Source organism: Simochromis diagramma, unplaced genomic scaffold, assembly GCF_900408965.1.
Source record: "Simochromis diagramma unplaced genomic scaffold, fSimDia1.1 OVJJ01000055.1, whole genome shotgun sequence".
Taxonomy (NCBI): Eukaryota; Metazoa; Chordata; class Actinopteri; order Cichliformes; family Cichlidae; genus Simochromis; species Simochromis diagramma.
The window spans coordinates 637028-663151 of record NW_024387070.1 but is presented as its reverse complement, the minus strand read 5'-3'; the positions used below and the strand labels follow the sequence as shown (position 1 = coordinate 663151).

At 44.7% G+C, this 26124-nt stretch overlaps 1 protein-coding gene across 6 annotated transcripts in view; it reads right to left on the bottom strand.

Annotated features, from left to right (window-relative positions):
- The window catches only part of ttn.1 (titin, tandem duplicate 1), a 172806-nt gene that overhangs the window by 2159 nt on the left and 144523 nt on the right, over positions 1–26124 (bottom strand). For all 6 annotated transcript variants that reach the window (XM_040045355.1, XM_040045357.1, XM_040045356.1 and 3 more), the window contains 35 exons: positions 25738–26034; positions 24910–25497; positions 24509–24811; positions 24095–24391; positions 23722–24009; positions 23292–23597; positions 22843–23145; positions 22452–22757; positions 20560–22323; positions 20110–20403; positions 19615–19899; positions 19214–19513; positions 17041–19107; positions 16615–16917; positions 16220–16525; positions 15471–15761; positions 15057–15356; positions 13784–14089; positions 13368–13670; positions 12922–13203; positions 12246–12839; positions 11819–12106; positions 11362–11661; positions 10971–11273; positions 10546–10848; positions 9871–10455; positions 9477–9779; positions 8710–9009; positions 7847–8422; positions 7284–7589; positions 6583–7188; positions 1346–6450; positions 1077–1233; positions 241–731; positions 2–155 (listed from right to left, as the gene is read on the bottom strand). In XM_040045355.1, the coding sequence (XP_039901289.1) occupies positions 2–155; positions 241–731; positions 1077–1233; positions 1346–6450; positions 6583–7188; positions 7284–7589; positions 7847–8422; positions 8710–9009; positions 9477–9779; positions 9871–10455; positions 10546–10848; positions 10971–11273; positions 11362–11661; positions 11819–12106; positions 12246–12839; positions 12922–13203; positions 13368–13670; positions 13784–14089; positions 15057–15356; positions 15471–15761; positions 16220–16525; positions 16615–16917; positions 17041–19107; positions 19214–19513; positions 19615–19899; positions 20110–20403; positions 20560–22323; positions 22452–22757; positions 22843–23145; positions 23292–23597; positions 23722–24009; positions 24095–24391; positions 24509–24811; positions 24910–25497; positions 25738–26034 (19860 nt within the window). The remainder of the gene's footprint in view (position 1; positions 156–240; positions 732–1076; positions 1234–1345; positions 6451–6582; positions 7189–7283; positions 7590–7846; positions 8423–8709; positions 9010–9476; positions 9780–9870; positions 10456–10545; positions 10849–10970; positions 11274–11361; positions 11662–11818; positions 12107–12245; positions 12840–12921; positions 13204–13367; positions 13671–13783; positions 14090–15056; positions 15357–15470; positions 15762–16219; positions 16526–16614; positions 16918–17040; positions 19108–19213; positions 19514–19614; positions 19900–20109; positions 20404–20559; positions 22324–22451; positions 22758–22842; positions 23146–23291; positions 23598–23721; positions 24010–24094; positions 24392–24508; positions 24812–24909; positions 25498–25737; positions 26035–26124) is intronic.

Below are 26124 nucleotides of genomic sequence, written 5' to 3'. Positions count from 1 at the left end.
CTGAGGACGTTGAGGGACGCAGTTGCAGAGCACTGTCCAAACTGATTTTTGGCCTTTACTGTGTATTTCCCACTGTCTGCAACTGTGGCTTCACGTATCTCCAGAGTATACACATTCTTAGAGCGGCTCAGTTTCAAGTTTGATGTGACAGATATCTGCAAACAGTTAAGTAATTTAGAATTGGCTTAAAGACTAATTCAACTGACTGATTTCCATAAATCTTCTGAAGAAAACACTCACAATCATGTTGTCTTTCAACCACTCCACTTCAGGAGAAGGCTCTCCTGCAATTTCACACATGAATTTCACATTTTGTCCTTCATTAACATTCTGGGACCTGGGCTGCACCAGAAAATGAGGCGCGTCTGATCGCTTGGTGGTGACCGTGGTGTTAAACTGACACCGGACCAGTCCTCGCTGTGTTTGCGCCTCAAACGTGAGGATCCCCTGCTCATGCTCAGTCACCGTCCTGATGGTTAGGGTGTGGTCACTTCCAGATACTCCATATCTGTACTGCTCCGAGTTGGTCAGTTCAACCCCGTTTAGGATCCATCTGACGTCAGAGGCACCAGGGACGCTCGCCCTCAGTGTTAGAGACTGGCCCTCTGTGATCGACATCTGGCTGTGGGAGGTCTTCACCTCCTTTACAGAAGACGAGATTTCTTCATGGATCATTTCTCTTTTTACAACTTCCTCAGAGATTTCAGCTTTTGTTTTGGAGCTCTTCGAGCCTAGAAACGACGTAAGAAAGACATTATGTCAGGAAAGAGTTTAAACTAGGCGTGTCAAACTCATTTTACACACAGCTCCACATGATAATGAAAAAGCTGCTGTGATAAAGAAAGAAATCTGTCAGCACGACTCTTTGGAGTTAAATGGGAGAACACGCATGAGGTTTAAGGCCTGGACCTTTTGTCCAACACAGTGGAAAATGGCTGAGAATAAAAATGGGTATCACTTTACCCAGCTCCTAATTTCTAAAAATTCTGCAGTCTCCAATTTCACTGAAATGCAGACGTAATTTTGACACCTCTGGTTTAAACATTTGTAGGTGTACAAATCAGGTGTAGACTTACCTTGTACACTGACAGTACACATAGTTGAAACTGCTCCAGCGCTGTTTGTAGCAGTGCACTTGTACACCCCACTATCAGAGGCCTCCAATTCATAGATCTCGAGATGAGCTGAGCCAGAATCCTCAAATAATTCATACTTTCCACCTTGAGACAAAACCTGCCCATACAGAAAATATGACTGGATTTCTAAATAAGGTAAATATGATGCATTTCCCTCAAATATTACTAAAAACAAATTCTGGAATAGTTCAAGTGTTTGATTAGGTTACCTTTCCATCCTTCATCCACGAGATTGTAGGTGTGGGCTCTCCTGTCAACTTTACTGACAGCTTCACAGCAGAATCAGAGTACGCTGTGATGTCACTCAGCCCAACAGAGAAGGACGGCTTCTTTCCAAGAGGCGGTGACATCACTCTCTTTGGCTTGATTGGAGAAATCGCTTGTTCCTTCTGAGATGTGACTGGGGATTTGGGAGTAGGAGATTTTGGGGTTGGAGATTTGGGTGTTGGAGATTTTGGTGTTGGGGATTTTGGTGAGACTGGAGACTTCACTCTCTGTGGTGACTTGACTGGCTCAGGGGATTTCACCCTCTGGGGAGATTTGACCGGTTCAGGGGACTTTGCAAGAGGGGATTTAGCTTCTGGAGAAGTTATTCTGGGAGGGGCAACCACTTTCTCCTTTGACTCAGACTTCCGGATGGTCAGGGTGAAATGGGCTTCTTGTTTGCCTCCAGCGTTTTCGACTAAGAGAGTGTAGCTGCCTTCATCTGACATCTCAACAGAGGAGATCTCAAAGGAGGAGTTGTACTGAGTAGACACAATGTGGTGTCGGGCAGAGGGAGCAACAACTGCTCCTTCACGCAACCAGCTTATAGAAGGTGCTGGTTCGCCATCCACATCACATTCAAATCTGGCAGTGTGTCCCTCCTCTAAAGTGAGGGACTGTGGCTTAGTCAGAATTTTGGCAGGGACACTGGGCTTCTCCTTTGGCTTCTCAACAACAGTAGTGGTCTCCTTCACAGTCTCAGTTACAGCTTCCGTTACTGATGTTTTAGAGGATGAGACGTGATATACCTCTGTTTTGGTCATCTCTGGCAGATGGGCAGATGGAGGCTCCTCATCTTTGCGAAGTGAAGAGAAGGCAGCGTATTCATCTGCTACATCTAGTGTGGCATAGTCAGAAGTCTCTCCTTTGGCATTCTTGCAAACCACACGGTAGGTGCCAGAATCTTCAGTCATACAGTTGATGATCTGGAGAGTCAGGACTCCACTGATGTTGGTCATGGTATATTTGCTGCTCCCATGGATTTCTTTTCCATTGTGGAACCACTTGACCTCAGGTTCAGGTTTGGCCTGGATATTCAGGGTAAATCTTGTGTTGGACCAATAAGGTACACGATGAGATCGCATCCTGACAGTAATCCGTGGGGGATGGTCAAGGCTGAAGGGTGCTTGTGTCACCACCTCAACCTTTCTCTCTACAGATCTTCTCTCTGATCTCAGAGCCTGCTTTCTCTCCTCATACCTGGACATGAAGTCAACCTTAGGGAGTGTCACATCTGTCTTGACAGCCTTTTCTGGGGTAGGGGATCTTTTCCCCACGGGCTCTGGGAGCTTTTTGATTGGTTTAGGGATATATTCTGAGGTAAAAGCTGTCAGGTGCTCAGATTCTGTGACTTCAGAGATTCTTGAAACAGCAACAGTGCTTTCCTTTTGTGAGATTCGTGTCTTCTCCTCAAACTCCATTCGTTTGAGTTCACTCTTGTAAGAGGTGATTCTCTGAGCAGTCGTGTGTGGCCGCAGCAGCTCCTGGTCCTCTCGTTCTTCATACACCCTCTGCTTTTGTCTTGGAGGTTTATAAGTTGTTTTGTCATGGCGCTGGCGGAGATCAACAAAACTTGGGCCAGCCTCATATTTGGATGGAATTCTGTAGGAATCATATCTGTGAACTTCTTCTTCCTCTTCATCGTCACCGTAGGTCCTTCTAGGAGATGAGGGACGCAGGGCAGACAACTCAAAGCGAACTGGACTAAGGCTAGGTGGAGAAGCGGAGTAGCCAAGCTCCAGTTCTTCCTCCAGACGAAGCCTCTCCTCCTCAGTTCTCTTCATGGACAGATACTCATTCACAGGAAGCAGCAGCTCCTCATCTGACAGGTCACCTAGAGACCTCCTCCTGATTCTGTGGTAGGTCTCCATCTCAGGAGAAGGAGTGCGATGCCTTGCTGGCCTCACAGTCTCCAAGTCATCCTGAGTCATAGATGAAATGCGCCACTTTGGCTTATATTGGTCCTTAATCCTGATTGGTACCTCGTAGAACTGCTCCCACCGAGACAGACGGATACGCTTCATCCTTTTCTGTGGGATTTTCTCCATTGGCTCAGGGAATTCATACTGATCCCGCAATTTCTTATACCATTTCATGTCAGAAAGAGGTTTGAAGTGTTTTATTTCTACATCTTCTTCAAGAACAGCTGGGTTAACGATACGAGGTGTGGGGACAACATAGGGCATACGCAGTCTCTTCTCATCTGCTCTCTTCTTCCTCTCCTCTTGCTCTTTCTGTATCTCAGCTTCAGTCTTCTCACCCTTCTTAGTTGTAACAGCAGGTTTAAACATGGTGGCGGCTTCCCTGACAGCTTCTACTGCTGCAGGTGGTAGGGGGGTGACAACAGTGCCAGCCAAAATCTGAGAGAGCCTAACCTTTTTGTCTAATTCTTCCTTTCTGGCAATCTTTTGCTTCTCCTTTTCACTGGGCTCATATTCCTTCTTTACATGAGCGGTGCGCTCCACTTTCAGTGTGGCCTGGCAACTGGCGGATCCAGCAGAGTTGGTAGCAGTAACTCTGTACACACCAGAATCCTCAGGAAGAGTGTCCTTCACATGAAGAATGTAGTAATCCAGGCCCTCATGGACAACCTCGATGGATGGTCCAAAGGCTAAAGGCGTGCCATCCTTCTCCCATTTCAGTGATGGACGACCAGATACTCTGATCTCAAAACGTATGTCCTGGCCCTCCTTACAATCGATATTTGCAAGCACACGTTTAAACATGGGCCTCAGGGTGAGATCTGCTGGTTTAGGTCGAGGAACAACAGTGAGACGAGCCTTGCAGCTGTCATCCCCATACCTGTTACGGGCCACAACGCTGTACTCTGCATCATCTTCGGTCTCCACATTGTGGATAATCAGCTGGTACAAGCCCTTGTCACTGATGAAAGTGTATTTCCTTTCATCATGTCCAGGGATAAGCTTTTGTCCAGATTTGTGCCAGATGACACGAGGTTCAGGGTGCACAGTAATGGTAACACCAAAGCGCACATCCTCACCCATATAAGCTGTATGGTTGACCAGAGGAAGTGTAAACTCTGGTGGCTTCTGAAGCATTCTGGCAGTATCTACTCTGCGCTTTGTTCTCTTAACCACACGGGCAGTGAAGAAATCGCGGTAAGACCTAACACTGCTGATAAACAGCTCAGCATAGGCACTGTCCTCACCATACTCATTTACAACCTTGCATCTGTACGTGCCATCATCTGCTCTTGTGACCTTATTGATGGTGATTACTGCCAGACCATCTTCATATTCAATTTCATACTTGTCACTAGCTTCAAGTTGCTTGACACCACAGTACCATGTTACTTCAGTAGTGCTATCATAGTTGTCAATGTTGCAAATGAACTTCACGTTGTCACCCTCATTCACCACTGCGTGGCCAATCTGCCCTGCAAGAGGACCATGTTCAAATGGTGCAATTTTCACCTTAGCAACAAAGACGCCACGCTGAGACCTAATGGAACCCCCACTAGCCACACGGGCACCAGAGACAACAGTGTTCCACTCTTTCCTCACCATTGTCTGGCAGTATCTCTTGTGCCTGCCAGTTGGGATTGCTCTGGCACTGATCTCCTCTGCAGGTTTGGTGAGCCAAGGATGTGCCAGTGCCTCAGCTGCAGTCATCCGATGCTTACGCTCCTTTGTCATTAAGCGGTCTGTGAAGTCTAGTGCTTCGACACTGACTTGCTTGAAGGATTCATCATCATAGCTGTAGGCTGCACTGGAAATGTTGTCGATCGTCTGTTGGTTGGTTTCAGCTGTGAACGGATTAAGGCCACTGAGAAGCACATAGGCGAGAACACCAACCGACCACATGTCAGTGACTGTGCTAACCATGTCACACTGGTGGATCTCAGGGGCAGCATACTCTGCTGTGGTATATTGAATCTTGATTTGGTCTCCAGGAGTCAGGTGTCTGGACTGTCCCAGCTCAATAATCTTCACATTCGAGCTGGTTCTAGTAGTGTATATAATATTCTCAGGTCTGATATCAAAGTGTCCATAACTCTGAGTGTGAAGGAACTCAAGAGCTGAGCAGACTTGCCTGATGTAGTTAACAATTTCACGCTCATTAAGTTCAAACTCTGCTATACTGAGGCGCTCAAATATGTCAACACCTGAGATGAAATCATAGATCATCACCAGCTCCTCCGGGCTGTCGAAGGACTCGTGGAGGAGAAGGTAATTGGCATGTCTGGCCAAATTCAGTGTTGCAATTTCTTTCTTTACTAATGTCTGATCAGCACCTCTCACTTTGACAAATTTAGCCATGTAAGTCTTTTCAGAGCTAATTTCAACACAGCGGTGGACAATGCCGAACTGCCCTCTGCCCAATTCCTCTGCAATGGCAAATTTGTTGTGCAGATTCTTGGCATCAGAGTGTGGAGCCTTGCTCCTGGGGACATATCCTGTATCATCAACCTCCCTGTCATAGAGCAGAACTCGGGATTTGTCCTCTTTTGTCATGACAGGTCCGCTTGACTCAGATGGGGCACTCTGTCCAAACTTGTTTTCAGCAATAATTCTGAACTGATAGCTCGTTCCGCCAAACAGATTGGTAACTGTGTAATGGGTGTCACGGGACTGGGCAACACGCTGCCACCTCTCAGCTGTGGTGGGGCACTTCTCAATGATATAGCTGATGACCTTACTGCCACCATCATTTGCTGGTGCCACCCAGTTCAGTGTCACAGAGTCTCTCGCGACATCACTGGCTTTGACACCACGTGGAGGATCAGGCACATCAGCTACATCCAGCTCAACTGTTTGCTGGTCAATGCCAAATCTGTTCTTGGCACAGACGATGTAAAAACCAGCGTCCTTCTTCTCCACTCCATTGGGAAACACCAAAGAAGTGAATGATCTGGTGACAATGACCTGGTAGTGTCCATTGCTGTCAATTAGATCTTGTCCTTTTTGCCATGTGATGACAGGATCTGGTTTTCCACTGAAAGGAATCTTGATATTAACCACCTCTCCACGCAGGGCAGGGATGGCTTCCTTGTCCTTCAGATTCTTTGGCAGGTTGATCTTGGCAGGAACTAGAAATCAGGAAAAAGTTGTTTGAGATTTCATGATATATATGAATCTAAATAGCTCTTATAATTACATTGTTTTTTGTTTTTTACATTCCATAGTTATTTTTTTGTGTAAGACAGCATTTCGGAGCTTACTTTCAACATCCAGAGAGACAGTGGCACAGATGGAGCCTCCCTGGTTGGTGGCCCTAATCTGGTAAACAGTGGAGTCTTCCTCGTCAGCCTCTGTGATGACCAGCTGGTGGTAACCTCCCTTAAACTCCTGGATCTTGATCTTCTTTCCATCAGAATGGACCTCTTTTCCTCGTCTGAACCATTTAATTACAGGCTTGGGCTGTCCTGTAATCTTACAGACAAGGGTAGCATTGCTCTTGTACTTGACACTCATGTTCCTCAGCTCCTCCTTAAAGGCAGGAGCACGGATCTCGACAGCTGCGGCTGGAATGATGGGAGTGGTCTCCTCGCTATAGTCACTTTGCCCTCCAAGATTCTCGCATTTGACACGGAAGATGTGCTCAACACCCTCGGTCAGGCGCTTCACAGAAAAGACTGTTTGTTTGATTTCATCTGTGGTCACTGGAGTCCATTCGGTCCATTCCCGCCTGTCCTTTTTGTTCTTCTTCTCCAGGTAGTAGCTCTTGATCTTGGATCCACCATCACTGAGAGGAGGTTTCCAGGAAACCACGCAGGAATCCTTAGTAATTCCAGAAACAACTGGTGATAGAGGTGGCGATGGTCTCTCTGTGAAAGGAATATATATTTATGAAACCACTGTCAGTATTTCGCATCTCTGTATATGTGACCCATTGTGAAATATTGCCTTTTATTAAACATACCCAGCTGACTCTTGATGAGGATCGGGCAAGTGAGCTCCAGTGGCTCGCTGTTGCCATAGCGATTCTGGGCATAGACCCGGAAGAAGTATCCAGCACTCTCGATGAGGTTGGGCACACGGCAGGATGTGCCATTGATGGATGACGACACCAGTTCCCACTCTGAGCCCTCCCTGTCCTCACGCTTCTCCACAATATAGTTCGTAATCATGCAGCCACCGTCATCTTTGGGAGGCTTCCAGCTGATGATCACTGAGTTCTTCAGCAGGGCATCCAGAACAATGGGACCCTGAGGTATATCAGGTTTGTCTAGGAATAGAGGTATGATATATTTACAAATTGGATAATTTCACGCTTACAAATGTATGCATTGCTGCACTTTCCTTCCCACTGTCGCCAAAGTGCTTGCTTGTAGGGGGTCATACAATTGTTGGGTTTTTCTATGTATGTATTATTGTAGGGTCTACCCTACAATATAAAGCACCTTGAGGCGACTGTTGTTGTGATTTGGTGCTGTGTGAATAAAACTGAATTGAATTTCTGGAGGTAATTAACATAGAACATACCGTAGATTTCAACACTGAATGCGGTGTCAGCTCGGCCAAAGTGGTTGTGCAGTCTTATTCTGTATTTGCCTCCATGGACTCTGCGCTGCACGTTCTTGATGACCAGATGTGTGTAGTGCTCAGTGGTCTCAATGCTTATGTCTTCTGTGTTTTCCAGAGTCTTTGCCCCATGCAGCCACATGATCTTTGGCTCAGGACGGCCAATGTAAACAGCATGGATACGCAGAGTAGTTCCGAGGCCAGCAAAATGGATTTCCTTCAGTGGGTAGTCAGGGTGGAATGATGGCGCCGCCTCCAAAACCAACATGCCTGTGGTCTCTGCTTCTCCAGCGTCATTGATGGCCTTGCAGGTGTATTCGCCTTCATCTTCCTGCTGGTCAGTCATAACTGACAGGGAGTGGTTGCGGCCGTCAGAGCTCATCTCGTACTTGCGAGACTCGATAATTTCCTTGCCTGCATGATACCACTTTATTTCAGGAACGGGTCTTCCAATAATCTGGCACTTCATAACTGCAGGCTGGCCAAGTTTGGCAGTTACTTCATCCATTTCTTTTCTCAGGCTTGGTTTAGTTTCAGCTGGAAAAACAAAACAAAGAAGCATATTTATAAAAAAATAAACAGCATACTCTATATATGGTAAGTCTGTCTAAATATGTCTTTTTCATACTGGTTATTTTTTTTGTAATAGTATTGTATTGAATTATAACATTATAACTTATAACCATACCCATGGATATGGTCTGTACCAGTGTGCATACATTGTATATAGTGGTATATCACTAGTTGCCAAATAGGAATGTTTCTAGGTATTATCCCTGTAAATAAATATAAATTTAATAATAAATATATTCTTAGGTACTCACAAGTCAGCTTGGTTTTGATACATGTGGCAGTCCTACGAGGCCTGCTCATTCCCGTCTCATTCTCAGCAAACACCCTGAATTCATATTCTGTGGCCTCAGCTAGTCCACGTGCCGTGAACTCCTTTTCCTTAAGTCTCTCCTTGTTACACTTTTTCCAGGTGCTCTCTGTGGACTTCCTGTATTCCACCCAATAGCCCAGGACCTCCTTTCCACCATCACACTCTGGAGCTTGCCAGCGGATTGTTATGTTGTTGTTACTCACGTTCACTGTGTCAATTTCACCTGGTTGACTGGGCTTGTCTGAAAAGAGAGAAAAGGGTGAGCCTATTCAATGTTTTTTTCTCTTTTTAAAACACAGCGAGAGAGCCTACCTACCTACTTCAATATACTGACAAGATCAAGTAATCGATTGTACAACTGCAACTCATTACACTGATTACATAAGTTTACATAAGATTGTAATGTAATGTAATTTAAACACATCTGTTTAAAATCCCTCAGCGACCTAATGCATTTCACTTCTAACATTGGTTGCCAAAGACCAATCACGGGTTAGTGGTAGGGTTTATGCTAGCTCAAGGCCCCCTCATGTTTCTAAAATGTGTGCTTATTGGGAATACCTAAATACAAAAGGTTTCACAAACAAATGTAATGCCAAAATGTGGGAAATTCCAGACGAAAGTTACCCACTTCTAGTTTCTGAAAATTTTCATGTGGCAGAAACAAACCCCAAACCTAACAAAAACTTTTAAGGACATGAGACTCACCGAATGGATCTTTGCATGTGACTGGGTCCGACACAGGACCTGCCTCACTCTCGCCTATGTCATTGACAGCAACAATGCGGAACTGGTAGTCCGTATCTGGGGTGAGTCCAGGTAGAGTAAACATGGTGGAGGTTATCTTGGCCTCATGACGGGACCATGTTTCAGCAGACACCACCTTGTACTCAACAAAGTAACCAGTGATAGCAGATCCTCCATCATCCTTTGGTCTGGACCATGCAAGTGCCACTGAGCTCTTGGTGACATCCATAATCTCTGGTGGGGTAGTTGAAGGCTCAGGGGAACCTGATTTGAAAGATGGGGAATTTTTTAATTGTTTCTGAATACAAGCCTGAAGGGTTTGAAAAAAACAAAAAACAAAACAAGGAATACTTACAGAGAGGAGTCATGGGTACCACTGGCTGTTCAGACTTCAGGGATGCACTGATACCAAATGAGTTTTCAGCTGTGACCTTGAAGTGATACTCTGTTCCCTCCTTCAGGCCCTTAACAAGCAACTGAGTTTCAGTCACTCTACAGTCTACAGTATACCAGGCATTTCTGGTTGCCTCACGTCTTTCCACAATATAACCAAGGATTTCTGAGCCACCGTCATCAATAGGTGCCTTCCAGGACAGCCTGACAGAGTTGGCCTGAATCTCCTCAAAGACTATTGGTCCCTCTGGAGCACTTGGTCTGCCAATGACCTTCACCTTGATTTGGACTTTCTTCTTGCCAACCTTATTCTCCAGCAGGAGATCATAGACACCAGAGTCACTCCTCTCAGCTCCCTTGATTACAAGCTCACTGGCATCTTCAGTGGAGGCAATCATAGCCCTGGCAGACACTAAACCGCCATCCTTTGACCACTTGCAGGTTGGCTGAGGTTTACCTTTAATGGGTACAGATAATCTAAGCACTCCTCCGTAGCGGACCACGTACAGATCTTTGTATTTCAGCTCCAGGTCATATTCAGGAGATTCTGGAAAATATTGATACCAAAAGTTAGGTCCATTCTGTACTAGTTTTAGTTGTACACACATCATCTTGGAGAAAGTCTGTTTGTTCTTACCAAGCATCTCAGTCACAGTAACTGTTCCAGGCACTTCAGCAGGCTCTCCAGAGCCACCAGCATTGCAGGCCATCACACGGAATTTGAACTGCTCTCCTTGTGGCATGTTGGTCAGAGTGTACTCACAAATTAGAGATGGTGTGGTGTTGCATTTGATCCAGGCCATAGTGCCCACCTTCTGCATCTCAATCAGGTAACCATCTACCCTAGCATCTCCCTCATCATCAGGAGGACTCCAAGCCAGTGACACAGAGGACTTTGTGGTATCAGTGATCCTTGGATTCTGAGGACAGCCAGGTGGATCTGGTTGGGGAACAGAACAATATCAGTATGTAGTCTGTTGCTCTTTTGTGACTTTCAATGTCAAGAGTCATGTCACACACATATGTCTAAAATTCTAGATTTATATCAAAATGTTGTCTTACCAATGGGATCTGTTGCCACTGCTGGTTTAGATGGCAGACTTGGCTTGCTAAGTCCTCTGGCATTGATGGCAGTGATTCTGTGTTCGTACTCAAGACCCTCGATCAGCTCAGTAGACCGGTATCTAGTCATGGTTATGGGGTTCTTGTTGGCACGCACCCATCTATCAGCCCTGACTTCTTTCCGTTCAATGATGTAACCAGAAACTTCAAGGCCACCATCCTCATCTGGCGGCTCCCAAGCCACAGTCATACCATCACGAGAAACATCGAAAACAACTGGACGTCCAGGTGGTCCAGGAACATCTGACGAGGGAAGGGAAAACATGTTACCACTGTTACCATCATATGTATCAACCAAATATAATATTTAAAGGAATGATAGCGGTCTTACTCTTCATGCTTCTGCAGGTGACAATCTCAGACTGCAGGAATTCTCCAGTGCCATAATGATTCACAGCAGCTGCACGGAAGACATACTCATCTCCCTCGATCAGGTTATCAAATTTAAACATTGGTCGGCTGACAGAGTCAGAGACAGGCACCCAACCAGGTCTGTGGGCATCACGCTGCTCCACCACATAGCCACTGATGGGAGCTCCACCATCTCTGATTGGAGGATCCCAACTGCAAGTGACGGTGGTGGCATCAATCTCGTCAAACCTGATGGGTCCCTTTGGCTCATCAGGTTTAGCTAGTAAATAAAGTTTCATAAAATTAAACGTTACACTCACCTGAATGTACGTAAAGCTAAATGTTAATATTACCTATACCACTGCCAATACAGAAATAGCTAGACTTGACTTGGTAGCAAAAATATAAGCAATACTAAATCAGGGTTGGTTTCTTACAGAGAATGACGACTTTGATGAACTCAGTGATGACACCAACAGCATTCTTCACCTCCAGGGTGTAGTCACCAGTGTCATCGATGGTGGTGTCAGACATCGTCAGTTTGGTGAACTTGCCAGTACTCTTGATCTTGACACGGTCTGTGATTTTTATCTTGTTGTCACCAAAGTACCAGGAGCAAACAGGAGGAGGTCTGCCGATGATAGGCAGGTCCAGATCCAGGGTCTTGCCAGCCAGCACATTGACAACCTTCTGAGGAATGCCAGAGAAGTCCACTACTGGCATTACTGGAAGGGAGAGATTAAAATATAGTTAGGAAAAAGTGTGAACTGAACAACAACTTTGTGAGTTTTTGTCAATTTTGCTTTGCCTTAAGCTGTAAAAACATTTTAACTGCAAGTAGTACAAGTTGGCTTTGTTTGTTACCTCTCTGTTCCTGTACAGTGACAGCTGCAACAAGTTCTTTGGGTTCACTGGCTCCTCGGCTGTTGATGGCTCTGATTCTGAACAAGTACTGCTCCTTCTCATTCAGCTTCTCAATGGTGTGCTCAAAGTCTGTGAGCTTCAATGTAGCCACCTTCATCCATTTGTCGGTACCAAACTTGCAGGCTTCAATGACATAACCTATCAGTCTGCTGCCACCATCATGTTCCGGTTTCTCCCAGCCCAGGGTGACAGTGCTCTTGGTGACATCGATCACTTCCAATTTTTGTGGTGGCAGAGGCACCTCGCAAACCAGGATGACATCTGGTGTCTCACAGGGCTCTCCAATACCATAGATGTTCTCAGGGAGAACACGGAAATAATACAGCATGCCCTCCATCAGGCCATCGATCTTGTAAGATGTTTTACTGCACTTGGCTGTGACTGTTTTGTAGGCTCTCATGGACGCTTCACGCCTCTCAATGATGTAATTGTTGACAGGAGCACCACCATCCACAGTTGGAGCATCCCAAGAGATGGTTGCAGACTCCTTGGTCAGTTCCTTCATTTTGATTGGCCCAGTTGGTCCAGGAGTATCTAAAGAAAAGCACATACTTTAGTCAAAAGGCCAGTTCATAAAAGTTTCTGTAACACATTAAAAAAAATCCATTCAACCTACCATAAACCTTGACCAAAATGCTGACTTCCTGTTTCCCGGCAGAGTTCTCCGCCACCAGAGTGTACCTGCCAGCATCGTAGCGGTTGACTTTGTCAATAATGAGAGTGGTGGAAGTGTTGGTGACCTCAATGAAGCCTCTGTTGTGGAGGTCAACACCAGGCTTGCTCCACGTTATTGTAGGAGCAGGACGACCAGTGACACGAACAAATAAGCGAAGGGAGCCACTGGCCCGCAAGCAGATAGTTTTCTTAAGGTCATCGTGGAGCTCGAAGTCAGGAGTTTCTGTGTGAGGTGACAATGACAGGTTTGTAATCTTGGTGATAAAGTAATGTCAAAGTTACCATATCTGGAAAGACTTGCAAATAAACTGTAGTGGAAGAAGAAATGGCACAACAAAATCAAATGCAAATGCATTTAAGTTTATGCTTTTCTAAAGTTTTACTTACCAATTCTCTCCACTGGCTCGGTCTCAGCACATGGGTCACTGAAGTCTCCTGTACCATTAATGTTAATGCCAGCCACTCTGAAGCAGTACTTCTTGCCTGCTGAAAGTCCGGTTACTACATACTCTGTGGTACGCAGGGTCTTTTCATGGGCCTTCTTCCATTCTTCTGCTCCCACTTCCTTCATCTCTAGAACATAGCCAATCACATCAGCTCCTCCATCCTCTACGGGTCGGGACCAGGCCAGGCTGATGCTGTCAGCGTGTGTGTCAGTGATACGAGGAATAGAAGGAGGAGCAGGGGTACCTGAAGGAACATCGTAAAAAGATATAGTAGAGATATCATGATGCATTCACTGATAATTCAATATAAATGGATAAAAATGTGGAAGTTTTTGTTACTGAACAAACTCGACTTACATGTTGGCACTCTGCAGACAACATATAGAGAAACCTCGCTGGGCTCACTTTCTCCAGCCTTGTTGATGGCCGTCACTCTGAACTGGTAGATGTTGCCTTCAGTCAAACCGGACACTTTCAGCGTGGTGTCTAAGTGAGCACCATCCCTGTTCACCTTCACCCAGCGAGCACTCTTTCTCTCACGTCTCTCGACTAAGTAATGGATCAATGGGCTACCTCCATCGCTCTCTGGTTTCAGCCACTCAATGGTGGCAAAGTCCTTTCCTGATGCCAGGATCTCTGGAGCACCAGGAGGAGATGGCACAGCTGCAGGAGAGATGACAGGTGATGCAGAGTTAATTTACAAAGAATCTAGAGTAACTATTGTTGCAAATCAAAATACATCAAAAACCTTTTGATTATATGGAGGCACAAACCTGACAGCTTCTGTATCTCCATTTACTTTTGTTTACCGTAAGAAAAAAGAAATACTTCTGGGACAGGAAAATGAAACAGACTTCCCTCTTTCAGTGGTGGGATGCATTAATACCATAAAAATGATTGCACTATCTAGTATCTCAACATTTTTCAGTTATCAGTTCAGCATTCCTCAGTGCTTTCCAACAACTACAGTGGACATTTAAGCCTGCACCCTGTTACAACATAGGCATAGTTGTTTAGGACTCCACTGCACAGCAAAAACATCACACAGCTCCTGAAACTCTCGGGACATTTACTGTCCTTCTTTAAGAAGCTGGGTTTTTAACTTCACACCATCCAGCAAAACTTGAATGGTGCATTTTCAGATGTATTCTGGGTAGACTGGGAGGTGAAGTGTGAATAAAAGTTTGAAAAATACCAAAACTATCACCTTGAATGGTCAGCATACTCTAATGTAATTCAGTGTTCACAGACTGTATTTTTCCCACTATATGAGATTAAATTACTTCTCGCCTCGTTTGCCAAATGTTTAACAGCATCTGTATCTCACACTTTATGATGCCAGGGCATTTTCTGACCCACACTGTTCAATCCTGGAAATCTGAAACAGACCTAATGTGGGTGAAGGAATTAGGAAATGTATTACAGATAGTCTTTGTCAAACAAAGAAAATCTGGTTACCGATCACCAGTCTGATTGAAAACTTGAAATGAATGTGTATTGGTACTACCAGTACTTGTGGGTTTCTCTTGTAGTTTTTTGTGTAACATTTAAAAAAGCAGCGCTCGGATTGTACGATGATGTCAGTAACTAACTAGGTATTGTTTCATAAGGATGTGGCTGTTATACTTACTAAAGGTGTTTCTGGCGAGCATGGGCTCTGACTGGAGATAGACTCCAGGCCCGTACTTGTTGACTCCCCGTACCCTGAACAGGTACTCTGTGTTTTTCATCAGCCCGGTGATGTTGCAGGTCAGTTCCTTGCATTCGGCATGCATTATTACCCAGTTAAGTCTGTTTGTGTCACGCCTCTCCACAATGTAGTGAGAGACGTCATCACCACCATCTTCAAGAGGAGGCTTCCAGCTCAGAGTGCAGGATTCCTCTGTTATCTTACTGATCTCAATGCTGCCCTCACAAACTCCAGGTGTGTCTGAAAGAAAGCCAGATGTACGAATGCTTAGATGCTAGGATGTTCAAAATTAACACGTCCAGTGTAATTTGTGAATGCATTAAAATAAATGGTTAAAAATAAAAAGCCACTCACCAAGCACTTTGACATTGACCTCTGCAGTTTTGGTTCCACTTACGTTCCTGACTGTGAGGATGTATTTTCCAGTGTCATCTCTGTCACAGAATTTGATGATGGCCATGGCTCTAGTCGGGGTATACTGCAAGTGGTACTTTTCACACAAGTCCAGCTCTCTGTTACCCTTGGACCAAGAAGCCTTAGGATCAGGTCTTCCACCCACTGCAGCATCCAGAACCAGGTCTGAACCAGCCCGGACCATCACAGTTTCAGAGAGCAGCTTGCTGTCAAGCTGGGCCTTTGGAGGCTCTGTCAAGTGGTTATGAAGTACAGGGTTTTGAAACTTTGTTTAAACTGAATTGACATGTCTTGAAAATATTTTGGTCTTGGTTTGGTTGTCTTGATGCATGCTCAATCATCCAGGTAAGTAAATCCCCAAAAGTTGATTCTGTTCATCTGGACGTTTTCAGTAGGAGAAACGTTTTGTCTTATAAACAGTACATTTGCATAACGGCTGAAACTAGCACCACTGAGTCAAATGTACTGGTTATAAGATTGGGGAAACCTGCAGTCAGCTGAGACTGAAGGAGTCACCTGGATGAGTGACAAAATGTTTCTCCCACTGAAAACGTCCAGATGAACAGAATCAACTTTTGGGGACTCGGTTTGATTGCTTACACCGATTTAGCAGAAAACACAAGTTTCATTTTACTGTGAATTTATTTTGTGGCATGTTGATGAAACTGTGTCATGGTCTCAAATCTTACCAAAGTCAGTTTTGCACTGCACAGAGCCGGTGGACTCAGAGGGTCTGCTGAAGACCTGGTTGGCATTCTTGGCAATAACCCTGAACTCGTAGGGCTCTCCCTCTCCCAGCGCAGTAACAGTATAGAAGTTGTCAGTCACGTTGGTGTAGTTACACTTCAGCCAGCGGCCCTCGCCAGTCAACGTGTATGGCTTGCGTTCAATGATGTAGCCCACAATTGGACTGCCACCGTCATACAGTGGAGACGACCACTTCAGGGATACTGTGGTCCTTGTTACGTTGGTGACTTCAGGCTTACCCGGTGGATCTAAACAACAAATCAACAATGTTTGTCAGACATTTTTGTCTAAAAACATATTAATTTAGTAACTCTTCATGGTGTGATACTAAACTCACCAACAGGGTTTTGAGCAACTGCTCCCTTTGAGGCCTCACTAGCTTTGCTCAGTCCAGCACTGTTCATGGCATAAACCCTGAACTGATATTCCAGGCCTTCCACCAGACCTTCCACCTTGTAAGAGCACTCAAAGCAAGGGATCTTGTTCTCCCTCACCCACAGGATATTGTTCCTTTCCTTCTTCTCAATCCAGTAACCAGTCACCTTGCTTCCACCATCATGGTAGGGCTCCTCCCATTGCAGTGTCATTGTATTAGCAGTGACATTAAAGATTATAGGCTTTGTCGGTGGACCTGCAGGTGCTGTGATCAGAAATTAGGTATTGCTGTTTTATTCAAGTTCAACATAAGAATCTTATGGAATAGGATGGAAATGAATATTATAAATTCATAAGCTCAAAAGTAACATTATAGAGTAACACTTACTGTAAGGATGCTCAGCGACAATAGTCTCAGACTCAGTGGACTTGCTGACACCAAATCTGTTTTCTGCAGAGACCCTGAATGTGTACTGCATGTATTTGGTCAGGTTACTGACGTGGAGAGAGGTGCGCTTCACGCTGGAGTTGATGAGCTGCCAGGCTGTTGAGCCAGATTCACGCTTCTCTACGATGTAGTTGGTGATGTCAGTGCCACCATCATCTTCTGGTGGATGCCAGTTAACAACACAGGACTCAGAAGTAATTGATGAGATTTCTATTGGTCCACTTGGAGGACTGGGTCTGCCTGTGACATTAACTTCAATAGTAAACGTTCTGGTTCCTGCCACATTCTCCAGAGTCAGATGGTATTTCCCACCATCTCCTCTCATGGCCTCCTTAACTGAGATACTGGTTCTGTCCTTAGTAACTTTGATTGAGACTCTGTCTGTGTTTTTCAGTCTCATTTCCTCCAACTTCCAGGTGGTCTTAGGAGCAGGTCTGCCACTGATTGGAACATCGATGGTGAAAGTGCTTCCAGACCTGCATGTGATGAGCTGGTTGGTGATTTCACTGAGGTCAGCAGCAGGTTCAATGTGAGGCTCTTTGACCAGCACAGGAGCCAGAGTTTCCTTGGGCTTGCTATAACCAGCTTCATTCTTAGCCTTCACACAGAAGTCATATTCATCACCCTTGTTGAGCTTTTCAACAACATAGGTCAGATTTTTGGTGTTGCCAACAACTACCCATTTCTCTGTACCTTTTGGCCTAGCTTCAATGACGTAACACTGAATGCGACTACCGCCATCATGCTCTGGTTTCAGCCAGCCTAGTGACACAGAGTTGTCTGTGGTGTCAAGGATATCCAGTCTCTTTGGAGCTGATGGTGCTGCAGTGGCAATGACAGGCTCAGTCAGCTCAAATGCCTCACCCACACCGTGCTGGTTCTCGGCTGAGACTCTGAAGAAGTATGGCACTCCTTCCAGCAGGTCCTGTATCTTTAGGTAGTGCTGTGTGCATTTGCTACCGGACTGCTGCCAAGTGCGGCGGCTAGCCTCACGCCTCTCAACAATATAGTGATGGATTCTGGCTCCGCCATCATTAAGAGGAGATTTCCACATAAGTGTGACTGAGCCTCTGGTCACCTCCATGAAGGCAACAGCCTCTGGAGGTCCAGGAGTGTCCATGACTTTTACAACAAATGTAGTAGCCTTGCTACCACTGGAATTTTCTAGGTTTACAGTATATTTGCCAGTATCATTTCTAGAGCAGTTTTCAATGCTCAGAGAACTGTAACCATCAGTAGTTGTTACCTCTGACATGACACCGAGCTCTCCTTCCTCCTTCACCCAAGTGGCAGTAGGAATAGGCTTTCCTCTGAAGTGGATGCCCAAGCACACTGAACCTCCCGCTTTGACAATGTGTGTCTGCTTAAAGGCAGCATCAATATCTACCTGTGGCACTGTTAGCCTATCTACTGCCTGAGCAGGCTCTGGAATTTCCTTGTCTTCACCTCTACCCACATGATTGACAGCTGCAACACGGAATTTGTACTCAGCCCCTGTCTGCAGACCTGTCACCACATAATTTGTTTCAGTTACAAGCTCCTCATTTACTCTCTTCCATTCCACCTCTTCTCCCTTCACCATTTCAATTATGTAGCCAAGAATCTCCATGCCTCCATCGTCAGCAGGCTTGGTCCATTCCAAACTGATGGAGGTACTGGTGGAGTCCGAAACACAGACCACTGATGGAGCGCAAGGTATATCTTTTGGCTCAGCGGCTTTGATGGGTAAAGAGATGTTGCTAGGAGTTCCAACACCAGCATCATTTACAGCCATAACACGGAACTCGTATTCCATATCCTCTGTCAGGTTGATAACCCTATGTGCACAGTCAGTAATAGGCTTCTTGGTGATCACCTTGTAGAACCGGACAGTCTTCTTTTCACGTTTTTCCAGGATGTAATAATGAATCGGGCTTCCTCCATCAGATTTTGGAGGAGTCCAGGACAAGGTGATGCTCTCTCCTGTAACTTCAGTTGCATCAGGAGTGCCTGGAGCATCAGGAGTGGCTGGGGAAACAATTTTAATAGTGAGTGGAAATGACTAAATAAATGTAATATAGATTTGAAAACTTCCATATGTTGATTTTTAAAACCTTCCAAAATGACAACTTACTGTATTGCATCTGTGCAATGATGGGACTGGATTCCAGAGGTCTGCCAACTCCAAACTTGTTAACAGCAGAGACCCTGAATTGATACTCATTAGTCTTAATGAGCTTGGTTGCGTGGAAGGTGCACTCCTTACATTCATCAGACACCAATGCCCACGAAATCTTGGCTGTCTCACGCTTCTCAATGATGTAATGTGAAATCTCAGAACAACCATCTTTCTCTGGTGGGTTCCAAGACAGACTGCACTTGCCCTCTGAGATGTTACTGAAAGTGATCGGTCCAACAGGCTCGCCAGGTGTATCTGTGTCAAATAGTTGTGAGAAAGTTAAGTTAGAATACAAATGAATAGAATGGTAAATATTGATACTGAAGTATAGGGAGAAAACTTTCAAAAATGCAAACCTTGGACTTGAACAAGGATGTTTTCCTTTTTGGTTCCAGACCCATTGGTAGCTTCCACAGTGTAGCGCCCACAGTGTGAACGATCAGCATCCCTGACAAAGAGGGTGCTGGATCCAGGAACTGTAATAATGTCCATCATCTTTTTTGTAATCTCCACACCTTCTCGGAACCAGACAACTTTGGGAACTGGGCGTCCAGTGATGGTCACCTTTAGCCTGATGCTGTCTCCTGCCTTGACTGTCAAACCTTCAAAGTACTCTGGGCCAAACTCAATGTTTGGAAGAGCTGGTTTGGGAAAAAAGGCATTAGTTTACAGCGGGCAGCTTTAGTAAGCTATGTAGAGGTAATTCTTGGAAAAATGAGCTGAGGAAAACATGGGTAGCAACCAAGGGAAACAAAAGCATTGGACTTCAACTATACTATTTACCCTTTAAACTCTGATTTAATGCTTCCCCAATATCTACACTGTCCAAGCTCTTTCCTGCTATTACTCACCATTTTCACTTCTGACGGCAATCATGCCAGAAGAGTTGGATGGAGGACTGACAACACCCATGGCATTTCTGGCAATGACCCTAAACTCATAGCGTTCATTTGTTGCCAATCCAGTGACGGTATACTGACAGTCGTGCACATCAGTCAAGTTGGCCTTGAACCAGCGTCCATGTCCTTGGCGTTTCTCGATATTGTATCCAACAATCTTGCTACCGCCATCACGTTTGGGTGCATCCCATTTCAGTGACACTGAGTCACTAGTCACATCAGTGTAATCAGGCTGGCCAGGAGGATCTGAAATGCATAATGCACCTTTTAACTCTTTGCCACAGTGTTTTTATTCCAACAACATTTTTCTCAGATTTTATACATAACATGCAAAATTTCCAGCATGTTGTATTTTTCAAGTGTAACAAAGGGATTTATGTCATGGTCTGAATTAATACTCACCAACTGGACTGACGGCCATGATTGGTTTGCTCTCATCACTCATTCGGCTGAACCCAGCATCATTCTGTGCATAGACTCTAAAGGAGTATTCAAGGCCTTCAATGAGCTCCAAAATCCTGTGATCTGTTTCTTTGATCAACATAGTGTTCACCTTTTGCCACATAATGCTATTCTTCTCCTTCTTCTCCACATGATAGCCCTGAATAGGTGTGCCACCATCATAGATAGGTTTCTCCCATTGAATGGTCATACCATCGTTGGTAACATTGTATACAATCGGCTTGCCTGGTGGGCCTGGTGGTCTGAATTGGTGCTTGGCAATAACCATTTGCGAAAGCAGAGGCTCGCTGACACCATACCTGTTTTCAGCACACACTCTAAACTGGTATTGGACACCTTTGATAAGGTTGGAGACTTTGAATTGAGTATCCTGTACACTGGAGGAGGCCATCTTCCAGTCATTTTGGGAGGTATCACGTTTCTCCACGGTGTAGCAAGTTATGTCTCCACCACCATAGTCATTTGGTTCATCCCATGAGATCATAATGCTTTCTGCTCTCACTTCATCCAGTCGGATAGGTCCAACAGGCTTTGATGGTGGTCCCAGTGTGATGACATGGATGTGGAAGGATTTCCTGTTCACTTTGTTGTCAAGGGTTAAGGTGTATTTGCCCTCATTCTCCTTCTTCACATTCTTAATCATTAGGGTGGCTTTGTTTTCTGTTGTCTTAAAGCGTACTTGATCACTCTCTTTAAGCGGCAGGCTGTCCTTCATCCAAAGAACAGAAGGTCTGGGTTTGCCTTTGTATGGCAGTTCAATGTGCACATTGTGACCCAGGCGAATGCTGATGCTACCATGTGGATATTCTGTAAGGTCTGCCTCTGGTGTAATAATGTAGTCAATGACCTTGATAGGTCCAATTTCAACAAAATCTCCATGTCCTTTCTCATTCCTGGCAGCAACTCTAAAGAACATGTTCGAGTGCTCCTTCAGTTTCTTTACCTCAAACTCACACTGTCTGCTTGTTCCTCCTAATGACCAATCTTCATTCTTGACCTTCTTCTCAATAATGTAGTCAGAGATTATACTACCACCATCATAATCTGGTTTAAGCCACTGGAGAGTGATGGAGGTCTTTGATGAATCTTTCATTGAAACCTCCTTGACTGGGCCTGGAGTTTCTGTAGCCTTAACAGGTTCATGTGTTTCACATGGATCACCGATACCATTCTCATTCTCTGCTAAGACACGGAAGAAGAAGGATGTCTTTTCAGAAAGATCTTCAATGGTGTATGTTGTGTCTGTGCATTTGTTTGTCACCATAGAGTATGATCTCTTGGATGAGTCTCTCTTCTCCACAACATAGTTAGTAATCTCTGCACCGCCATCAAGAAGTGGGGCCTCCCAGCAGAGAGTCACCTTTCCACGGGTCACCTCCTTCAGGACCAGGTTCCTGCACTGAGCTGGGGTGTCTTGGACTTTGACAGACAGAGTCACTGTCTTGGGCTCACCCACACCATTCTCTATCTTTACTGTATATTTTCCAGTATCAAGCTTGGTCACCTCACGCATAACAAGGACTGTGCTTGTGTCTGAATGGTGGAATTCATATTTGGGATCGTGGTCAATGCATTCTTCTCCCATGCTCCAAGAGGCAGTGGGCGCAGGTCTGCCCTTCAATGGAACAGACAGCTCAACATCCTTGCCGGCCTTCACAATGTAGTGAGTTCTCATGGCAACATCAGAGTCAATCTGGGCCTCCTCTGGGAAGGGAGTATATAGAAGGTCATACAGGGGAAACTATATGTGGGCAACATGAATACAAAACAAGAAACACATGCTGTACACTGAACACACGATTTATTTTATTTTCAATAAGTAATGAATTTACCCAGGATGTCCTTAGCCTGCACTGGTTCAGTCATCTCCAGAGGCTCTCCGCGACCAGCACAATTGACAGCAGAGACTCTGAAGAAGTAGTTGACATTTGGTTTTAAATCGTGGACAACATATTCTGTTGTTTTGACCTCTCCTTTGGAGGTAATCATAGCCCATTCTTTTTCTCCCTCCACAAGCTTTTCCACCATGTAACTTGTGACCTCACTTCCTCCATCCCATTCTGGCTTGGACCAGCCCAAAGTGATGGAAGTCTTGGTAGAGTCCACCACCTTTAACTTGCAAGGCTCATCTGGTGGATCTGTAAGTACCATGTATTTGTTAAGTGGAGTGTAGATTAGTAATCATTACTTTTGTGGTAAATCTGTGAATCTAAGTGTACTTACCAACTGGGTCAGCAGCCTTATAATAGTCTGATGCATCAGAAAACGGTCCCTCTCCGGCCTTGTTAATGGCACACACACGATACTGGTATTCATTTCCTTCTGTCAAGTGATAAACTGTCTGTTTGGTGTCAGTGACAGGCTCTTTATAAACTCTGATCCAGCGCAAGCTCTTCTTGTCTCGTCTCTCCAGGTAGTAGCCTGTCACTGCACTGCCTCCATCCACACCTGGTTTGCCCCATTCCACCACCATAGTGGACTTTGTAATGGTGGTCACCTCAGGGGTATGAGGCTGCCCAGGAGTTACTTTAAGAACAGACAATAGGTATGTTAAGATCACATAACAGTGAAGTTAATGACAAAAAAGCCTGATAAAAATAAAATGTGTTAAAAAGAAGAAGAAACACACAGGATAGCTGCTGTGGATTCCATGCCACTCTAGTGAAACCTACCAAAGGCATTCTTAGCGATGACAGACTCTGACTCCAGTGGTTCTCCAACTCCATACTTGTTAACACCCATTACACGGAATACATACTCATTTCCACGGACCAGCTTGCCAACGGCAATGTACGTCTGTTCACACCTTTCAGAAACTGTTGACCACACCACTCTACTGGTTTCACGTCTTTCAACAATGTAGTGGGTGACTTTGGAGCCTCCCTGGTCACACTCAGGCACAGGTTCCCAGCTGAACATAATTCTTTCTGCTGTGATGGAGTTGAAGTTAATAATGCCAGCTGGGGGTCCAGGTTTGTCTAAGGAAAGATAAAAAATTAAAATAACATGGATGGATGAGATGATGGAGGCTTTATAGTCTGGATTTAAACTGGTTAGGAATTCAGATGTAAGGAAATGTGAGAATCAATAACTTATAAATACCTAGGATTTCAGTTCTGATGGTTGCAGATGCTGACCCCAGAACATTCTTAATCTTGATCTCATATGAACCTGTGTCATTGCGAGTTGCATCCTTGATCAGAACAGCAGAAGAGTCCGTTGTGCTTTCAGCAGACACAGTGGAGGTTGTTACTAGCTCCTTTCCATTCTTGAGCCACTCAATCATTGGTAGAGGCTTGGCAATAATTCCTACTCTGAGCTTAACTGTAGCTCCAGCTTTGTACTGAACTACATCCAGATACTCTGGAGGAAGGTCTATAGCTGGGGCACCTGTGACGAGAAACATTTATACAAGTGTATAAATAAAATTATTACAAGTAATAAATGTCCATATAATTTTGGATTATATGCTCACCACATGCATCAACACAAGTCACTGGTCCAGCAATGAGAGATGGATTGCTGACAGACCCAACTGCATTCTTAGCATAAACTCTGAACTCATAAGACTCATCCTGGGTCAGTCCAGATACAGTGAAACCCATCTCAATGATGTTTGTAAAGTTGGCCTTCACCCATCTGCCGCTGGGTGCCTCCCTCCTTTCTACACTGTAACCAGTAATCTTACTGCCACCATCATATGGAGGCCTCTGCCAGGCCAGACTGACCGAGTTCTTCGTGACTTCGGTGACATGAACATTTGCCGGGGGTTCTGTGTTATTAAAATGAGAAAGATCAAAGTTTAATAAAGTAACTGCAAAGATTTTCAGTTGTAAGCTCATATAATTAAGGCATAAAACTGCAAAAATTAAATACTTAAAATACTCACCACAGGCATCAATAGCAAGCACTTCTTCTGATGTTTTGCTCATTTTTCCAATACCAGCAGAATTTTCAGCTGCCACCTTGAATTCATAGATAAGACCAGGGCAGATGTTTGTGACACGCCACTGGTCTCCTGGGATTGGGGTCTTATTGATTTTCTGCCAAAGGATGCTGGTCCTCTCTTTCATCTGGAGATGGTATCCAACTACAGGGTTTCCACCATCATTGACTGGCTCATTCCAGCAGACTGTGAGACTCTCTCTAGATACATAGCTAACCCAAGGTGTGGATGGAGGTCCAGGCACAGCTGTTACAGAACACACTCTTGTTAGAATACATTAACAAAGATGCCTTGTTCATAAAACAGAAGAATTGGAATTGAAGATACAGGATAAAGTGACTTACTGTATGGAAGCTTTATCATGACCGGCTTGCTGTCAATATGATCACTGATACCATAACGATTCTCAGCCTTAATTCTGAACTGGTACTCCTCTCCTTTAGTCAGCTTAGTCACCTTGATCTCACTTCTGGCAATGGTAGTCGACACCTCTACCCAGGCAGGAGTGCTGGTTTCACGTTTAAGAACAACATAATTCGTAACAGGACTGCCACCATCGTACTCTGGAGGAGTCCATTTCAGACACACTGTGGTCTCTCCAACTTCTCCAATCTGAACTGGACCAACAGGAGGTCCAGGTCTGTCCAGCACAACGAAGATAATGAAAATCTTGGTAGTACCTCCTGCATTTGAGGCTGTGATTTCATATTTGCCAGCATCCACTGAAACACTTTCATTTAGGGTGATGATTAAACTATCTGGAGTTACTTCTGTCAGCAGCCTCTTGGATCCCTTAATGACAATATTGTTCTTGGAAACAGTGACCTTTGGCATGGGCCTGCCAGTTAATGGAATCTCAAAGGTCAGATTGGATCCTGCTCTTACATAAACTGTATTCTTGGGGTAGTTCTTTAGGTCAAACTCTGGAGCCTCTGTTGGAAAAGAAAAATAATAACACAGGACTGTGGTAAGACATGGCAGCTTAGTAAAACAATAATAATGTTTATTATTTCGGAAATACCATATCTTTTAAAAACTTGCCCATTTATATAAATTAGGATTATTATAATTATTATAATTAGGATTAATTATACATAGACATAGCATGTCAGAAATGTACATTATGTAATATGTGTAATCTGAAAAGTTTAAAGTAAAGACAGCAACAATACCGTGTATTTCCTTGACAATAACTGGAACGATCATCTCCTTGGGTTCACTAAGTCCAGCATGGTTCTCAGCACGGACTCTGAAAAAGTACTCAGCACCTTCCCTAAGGCTCTTGATTGTGTGAGTCAAGGTCCTCACAGTGGCACATTTCACCCATTTGGTCTGTCCTTTCTCCAGGGCATCAATAAGATAACCAGTGACTCTGCTTCCGCCATCATATTCTGGTCTGGTCCAGGCAATAGTAACACTGTCCTTGGTAACATTTGCAACTCCAAGTTTCATAGGTGGACTTGGTACCTCTATAACAGACAGCAGGACAATTTTATTAAGTCCATAATATTGATTTATGATGTTTTTAAAGAAAAAACCTTTACAAATATAAGCACTCA